The sequence below is a fragment of the Charadrius vociferus genome, unplaced genomic scaffold (assembly GCF_000708025.1).
Source record: "Charadrius vociferus isolate BGI_N301 unplaced genomic scaffold, ASM70802v2 scaffold368, whole genome shotgun sequence".
NCBI lineage: Eukaryota > Metazoa > Chordata > Aves > Charadriiformes > Charadriidae > Charadrius > Charadrius vociferus.
Genome location: NW_009649714.1, coordinates 389,681 through 397,457, shown reverse-complemented (window position 1 = coordinate 397,457; position 7,777 = coordinate 389,681). Strand labels below are relative to the sequence as shown.

Genomic DNA, 7,777 nt, shown 5'->3' with positions numbered 1-7,777 from the left:
CTCCTTCCATTTATATAATTTTTACAGTCTTGCTTTCTTGCTTCCTCTCTATCACTAAAGGTATTTTCACTTACGCATTTATCATACTGTGCCTGATGCTGACAAAAACAATACCCTGCAGTAGTTCATGTATTACCTTCAGACTACTGGAAATTATGCTCAGTGTTCTTTTATTTTTATTTTTTTCTTCTTGCTGCCTTGACACAGTAAATTAATTCATTTTAATGGATTCAATTCTAAGTTATGCTTGTGTGAAATTCTGGCAACTGGTCTATTTATTCAACAGTCAACTTTTTCACTTCTTTCTGCATATCCTTTATTTCCTTGCAAGCATCTTTTCTGCCAAGCTGCTTTTTGTCATTTGATAATATCAGTGTGTTCTTTTTGCACTGCCTGTTAAACTTGGAATGATGTATAAAATTTCTGAGCAGACATTCACTTGTGTTTCATTCAGGCTTTTTTCTTAAAGGTGTGACTTCCTGCATACCTTCTTAAAAACACATCAAACTTCATTTTACAAAAAAAAAAATACAGCAAGCCTGTGAAACAATTAGTATATCTTTTTATTTCACATAGGAGGGGAGAATGCCTGTTCCTGACACGAAATTCCAACTTACTGTAGTAACTCAGAGCATCCTACCTCATATTGTCTTAAATGAATTTTAAAGGAACATAGGTTTCCCCAATTAGTATGGTGTTTTGCTCGCAAAGTGCCAGGCTTACCTGTATTGCAATATGTAGTATTTGTCATGGTATAGGTTTTTTTTCTGTCTATGCAGGAAACCTACAGTTGTAACAAAATATGTTGGATCAGATGATGAACAAATCTTAGATGAAACTGTAAATGAAGATATTTCAAATGAAAACTCAGAAAACGATGTTGATATGAAAAGCTTGCCTAAAGGTAATTCATATCTGTCTTTGTTTCTGAATTCAGCAAATTAGCCAAGATTTTGATGCAGCATAAATAATTAACTTGAATGCACATGTATTAGTAAAATGCATATCTTAGGTCCTGTTGGCTTTTAGATCTAAACATACATGTTCATGCACAAACACTCCCCCTTGCCCCCCCCCTCCCCGTGCACTCACATTTACAAGAGGAAACCAAGCACCTTTAGTTTTGAACCCAGCATACTTTAATCTGTGGGTACACCAGGATGTGCTGGTGGCTTCGTTTCAGATGTCTACTGACATCTGTATAAAGCCAACGTGAAACAGGGGAAAAAAATTACTTCTATGTTTTTAGGAGTCTCAAACTCTGACACCTGCAAGTCTTATTTATTTTATTGTTTTATCTTTGAGGTTATTAATAATTAGATTGAAAGAAGGTGAACTAAATCTGGGGGGGAAATGTCGTTATTGGATCTATTTTTAAGCACCCTTTTAAAATAGTTAATACTATAGGCCTGTATCCCGCTCTTCTTAACTATAGTGTCAGTTTGATTAATCTCTTCTATTTCTTACCTGTGAAAGTTACAGGAAAAATTGGAGGGACTGCTTCTGTTTACTTCATGAGTAGCAGTATTTAAAGCAGTCACTTTAAAATTATTTTTTCAGAATGTTAGATTATTTCCAGTGTCCTGACAACAAAAGTATTAAAACTGAGCTCTTAAGTAGGGAAGATGGTTTTTCATTCACATAATGTTGATTAGTACTCTTTAAATAAAAAAGTGAATTTCTGAATTTTGTTAAAGACAAAACAGGTTTTATTTATTGCTTTTCCATGAAATAACTTCAGATGAGGGAAACTGGATAGAAGGAGAAAAGAGAAAGAAGAGAGTAGTTCCTGTAAGGCTTTTGATAGGTTTAAGTGCCCTAGCCAAAGTTCTTTATTTATAGCATTGCACTGCAAATTCCTGTGCTGCACACACCTAGCAGTATGACAGTCCTGTTCTGCACGTGCCACATCAGGGCAGAGAGAGCAGAATTTGCTCCTCGTAGCCTATTCAGTCTTTGGCTTTTGTCCTACAGCTGCAAAACAGACCTAGTTTGAAGTGTGGGGTGATGGTTTTTGTTTGTGTTTTTTTTTTTCTGTGAACATCTGGGCATTCAAAACTTTGTTGAGTTTTAGTCAACAGTTTGCACTTTTTTTTTTTTTAAGGTACTGTGTTGGATTTTATTTAAACAGGACTTTTGCACTTCATTTGGATGTGTAATGGTTTCCAATTTCTAAATAAAATTATTCTAGGTACAGTGGTTGTACAGCCTGAGCCAGTGCTGAATGAAGACAAAGATGATTTTAAAGGGCCTGAATTTAGAAGCAGAAATACCGTTAAAATGAAACCTGAAGCTCCCAAAAAGCGTGGAGGTAAATACAATTTAAAACATTTATTAAAACGGGTTTAAATTGTTGCTTATGACCACATTTGGTACATCTAAAAATTTTTCATATTTCTAATAAATTATCCTAAAAATACCTCCACTCTTCTGGCTTTTTGTTCATTAAGGATTCTAGCTGACTGAAATTAGCCTCCATTGCTGCCCCTGCAATGCAGCAGTGAAAGCTAAGATTAGTTCTCATTAAATTCCTTATTTTCAGTAGCTATAGGATGCATCATTAGGTACTCCATATGGACCCTTCTTTCTTTGTATTCAGAACAGTTGTTTGGTTGCAATCAGGTGTTACCGGTATTCCCTTTTTAAGGAATTATATTGGAACACCATTGATACAGGAACATTCACTGACTCACCGAGAAAGCAACCATATTTGAGCAGGGACGTGTACAGGCATATTACCAGTCAGTGAGCCAAGAAGAAACCTAAACCCTCTAACAATTTTGTTTTTTTTTAATTGTGGGAAATTCCCTACCAGGGAATCTAAGGATTATCTTTGAAAAGCTGCTGTGCCAGCTGGTTTTCTGTAGCTGCTGCTAAAACTGAGGAGAAGTTAGGCAGATAGCAGTGATAACAGAAATTCATCCCGTTTGTTTCCAAAAAGCAAAGGAGAGGGAGGATTATGCCAATAAGAAGGCAGGTATTTTCGTTACCGCTACTAGCTATATCTTAGTTCACACCCCTCCAGCAGTACCCAGGATATTCAGACAAACAGCTCTTGTACACACTATTCATTCTTCCCGTCGTATCATTTGAGATCCTTGCTCTCTTTTAAAGTGTTATTATAATTTAATAAGCGCTATTTCTCCATCTGTGGTTGAAGTGGAGTAAAGCTGGTGTGGAAATGTGCTTGTGCATACATATGGGCTCATGCATGATTTTAATCACATTTTGAGAATTGACGTTTTCTCTAAATTATTAATCTTTGAAAGTCAGTTCCGTTCTATTCATGCAAGGTGTCCAAAAAGCCTATAGGAATGCTTTTTCCGTTTGCGTTTATAACAATTTTACAAGAGGTCCAACAGAAATCTTCAGGGGTGTAGTGTTAAAAAGATGGGACTCTTCTGCTTGAGCTTTGTGGCTTTTGTCTGCATCCTCAAGACAATTTGGATGACCTGCACTTCCAGCTTTTTTTCTCTGTCCCTAGAGAATTTGCATGATTACTCATGTACTGGTGCCTGACATAAGAGAATAATTTTGGAAGGGACATCAAGAGTTTGCTTAAGCCATGCCTTTGTCCAGGGCAAGCTCAGCTATATCCGTCTTACAGCTGATAATCGTTGACTTGATTTGAAAGCTGTTCAGTACATATGTTAAGCTCCTGTCAACTTTAAGGGAAACGGAGATAGGTACTGCCTGCAGCTGTGTTGTCCCCATTGCCAGACTGGGAAAGGTAGCCAGGCAAGGGATGTGACCGCAGCCTCCCTCAAGAGCAGCTGGATTAGGAATGTATCAAAACAGTTTTGTTTTGTGACGTGCACAGAAGAGGTAGTGCAGATCGGTTTATTCTACACCCGCATGCAGCAAGCCTAGTTACATGAAGTGGCACTTACCTTTCTCTTGCTACTAGGATGAGGTGCCTTAGCCTTGGCACGTACAAAGTTAAGCGTTACTGGTTTCAGCAGGTAAGCGTGTAGTCCCAGCTACTTGAGGTCCTGAATTCTTTGCACAGTGCAAGTCAATAAATAATAGCAACGAAATAAAAAATGCCATATATTGTTCTTTGCGGAATGCATCTTCACATTTTTATTAGGAGTTACGTGTCCTTTTTATGTTAGAAGTAGTAGTAGTAATAGACCTCTTGCCTTTCTAGCATCCAGATGCTCTTATCCAAGACTGTAAGAGGCATTGTGTCAGTCCTTATTTTCAAGTTTTGGATCTGCAGAATGGTTATGGTTGTATTTTTGCTAATAAACTCATAGTTTAGTTAGGAATGTTTTTTAAGTAAGTATTTTCTCAGTATTAATGAATTAGTAGTTGTTCGGTATCTTGGGATCATCATTTGTGGTAGTAACATGGTTTACAAAGGTTTGCCTCATAAATTATCCTCTTTTTTTTCTGGTGCCAACTTGCAGATTTTAGGAAGGAAGCAGCGGTGCTTCCCCTTAGAGATGTAGAGAAGGGGGAAGTGGCTTGGGACTTGACAGTGAATAGCGTGTTCTCCCTCAGTTGGCTGTTACCCTCTGTCATTCTTATACCCATTTAAGGACTGTGATGTTTGACAAAGCCTGGGTAGGCTTCTGTGCTGCTTGGAATAATAGAACGTGGTATCCTTTTGCAAGTAGTACAATGTGATGGATGTGTGTATTTGAGGTTTACCAGCAGGTGTTTCAGCTGTTTTTGAGGTCATAAGAGTCCTTTGCAAGTCCACAAGCTCTGCAGTGCATGCAATCATGCATACATTGAGGTTGAAAACAACAAATCTTGTATTCAAAATTTCAGATGGGCTATTTTCACTGAATTGTGAGGGTGTATTAGTTGTTCTTACTGGCCTGTAAGCTATTTGAGATTGTGCTTCAATAGCAAATTGCTAGTAGCTTGTGTTGTATCTTGAAAATGTTCATTCAGTTCCTTCACATTGTGGTGTTGGTGCTTGGTTCTAATTCTGTGGTAGTGATTATTTACAAAAAAATAAATGTGGTCTGTACTCAGGCTGTAACCATTAAATTAACCATTTGAGTTAATTTCCTTATGCTATTTACCGAACATGACAGTAAAGGAGAAGTCACAGTTAAGTGGTCCCATACCTAAGATCCCTTATCAAACCTCTGTCTGCTTGATCCCAAATTAAGTTTTGGAAAGTGTATGAACTGAGTGAATGAGCTTTCACAAACGATTTTCCTTTTTCTTGAAAGCATCACTGCTGTTGAAAACAAAACAGTCCCATAGTATTAATTAATCAGTTTAACAGCCTGGCACGTAGCAAGCCTCCCAGCCCCAAGTTCACCACCTCTCGAAGGGAATTGGGGGATTGACATTAAAGAAACACTTTGTTGTCAGAATAGATACAGCAGCAGAATGGTACACAAAGCGTGGGAGCAATCAGCAAGATCGTGAGAACATATGTATTATAGTAAAATTGTAGTTTCAAAAAAACCAACAAACGCTACCATCAGGAAGAGAACAAAAAGTGAAAAAATATTTTTCAGGCACTATTATAAGGATTTCATGCATCTTCTGTAACGGTTTCCCATATTTTTCTTTGAGAAACTAAAACTGTATGTGAAAGAAATACCATAATACAAACATGAATTAAAATGGTATTTTGAGAACAAACATTAAATGAGAAAGGTTGTACAGAATATCAGGGCTGCTTTGAAAGAGTTTTAGTGTTGACTTATTTAGGTGTGTTCTCCTGAGGTGACCAATTAATCCAAATTAAATCTCTCAAAGGAAAAAAATTGTGTCTTGGCCCCACGTGGACTATAGAAATTAGAAGAAAATTCTTTAAGTCTTTAAACGGCGAGTGGTTACAGAGAGATTTCTCTAATACTGGGTGGTAAAGTAATAAAGGCATATGAAAAACCTAACAGGCCAAAATATTGTAAGAAAATGAAATAGGTATATACAGATTTCTTAAAAAAATAAAAATGAAAACAATTAATATGTGGTTTATAATCCTCTCTATAGAGGAAGGACTACATGGAATTGTAAGCTGTACAGCTTGTGGGCAACAGGTGAACCATTTTCAAAAGGATTCAATCTATAGACATCCTACACTGAAAGTTCTTATTTGTAAGGTATGTGGTAAACAGTTCTACAGTTTGTACTGTTTGGTTTTGTTTGAAATGTCATATTGGTGGGATTTTTGTGGGAGTAGTTCTTGTTTATTAGCCAATAAACTTTTCAGTCATTAACTGTTACAATTAAGGAAACTAAACGCAAAAAAAACCAAAAGGGCAAAATAAAGCTTACAAATTAAAATTACAGCTTACAAACTTATATTCTTGTTTTCTTATACTCTGGTGAAATGCATTGTGATTTCTTTTTAATTTATTTGTACAGTTTTAAGGCTATAATTTTAGTGAGTTTTTTACATTAAATGATCTGTCTGAAATTTCTGCCTACTAATAATGTATTATAAGAACAGATTCAATTCTGGATCTCCTGGTAAAGCATCGTATGTGAACCAACGTCAGAATAAGAAGCAGAAAAGTAGTTTCAAAGCCATCTCAGTTTCACTGGTGTACAGCTCCTGGACTGTTTTAATTCATGGCAGCCTCTGTAATAATGGTCTAGTCCATAACCCAGAACCAGCATCTGGGTCTTCAGCTACATGGTTTCATGGTGGCTCCAGTTAGGCCCTAAGCTACCTGCAATGGGAAGAGGTTGGAAGTGGGGGAGGAAGGAAACATCCTTGCCTCTTGTTTTGGCGACATCTTTTAATTTTCAGAGATACAGACGTACCTCTCTGGCATATCTCTACAGCTGTAGAGATTCTCTATTTATAAAGATATCTCTAAAGATAAAGAGATATGGATCTCTGTTACAATGCAAAATTTGCATTCCCCTTCTCTTTCCTCCTCCTGCTTCTCCCCCAATTCCCAATTAATGTTACATATTCAGCTGACATGCTATCTCAGGCATGTCCGTCTAATCTGATGTTCTGGCTCATTTCTTCTATTCATTCTGGCTTGTTTCTTTTGTCAAAGATGCTTTAGAAAAATCAGTTTACAAGATGACTGTTTTCTCAGTTTACAAGATGACTGTTTTCAGTCTTCATTGGCTTCCTAACTCTTGTTCCTAGACGTGAAAATCCTCAACATGTAGCTGTACATGTTCTTGCGATGCTTACAAGTTATCTGGTTAATTTTTGAAAATTGTTTAGGGTGTTGGATTCCATAGCAATTCTTGACTGTGAGCTCTGCTAGGTAATTATATCACATGTTGTTTCCCATAAATTTTCTGTATCTGTACTTAATTGAACGTGGCCTTATGTTAATGTGACAGAGAGGAACAGAAGTCCCTGATCTGCATACTTCATGTCTTCCATGACTTTCTCTGCCTAGTTCTTTCCTTATTTTTCTCCTGCTTAGGTAAACAGTCCCAGACTTGAGAAGCTGTTTTCCTTTGACTATAAATGTTCCCTCAAGTGTCTGAACATCAGTTTTTACTGTTTTTTTTTCCCCTATTCATTAATGTTTGTTTATTTTAGTTGAGCAGATGTATAACTGTTCCAGATAAAGGGGCATCATCATTTTAAATTCAGGTGCTGAAGCCTCTTCTGGATTCTGAGTTCAGTGATTCACTGGGTAAAAGGACAGAATTTAGCTAATAGCTTGTATTAATCCCTATTCAAAGTAGAGCTTCCAAGTCTGGGAGAACTTTCTTTACTAGCAACTGGAAAAAAACTCCACACATTCAAAATTTGTTTAAAGAATTCAGCAGCTGAAGCCACTGCTACTGCTAGCTGAGTTGTGTGTATTTTTTTCTTAACACT

At 36.9% G+C, this 7,777-nt stretch overlaps 1 protein-coding gene across 1 annotated transcript in view; it reads left to right on the top strand.

Annotated features, from left to right (window-relative positions):
* Positions 1 to 7,777, top strand: part of ATRX (alpha thalassemia/mental retardation syndrome X-linked) — a 66,723-nt gene that overhangs the window by 2,591 nt on the left and 56,355 nt on the right. Inside the window, 3 exon segments of the mRNA XM_009890713.1 lie at positions 780 to 904; positions 2,192 to 2,311; positions 5,968 to 6,077. Coding sequence (XP_009889015.1) covers positions 780 to 904; positions 2,192 to 2,311; positions 5,968 to 6,077 — 355 coding nt within the window.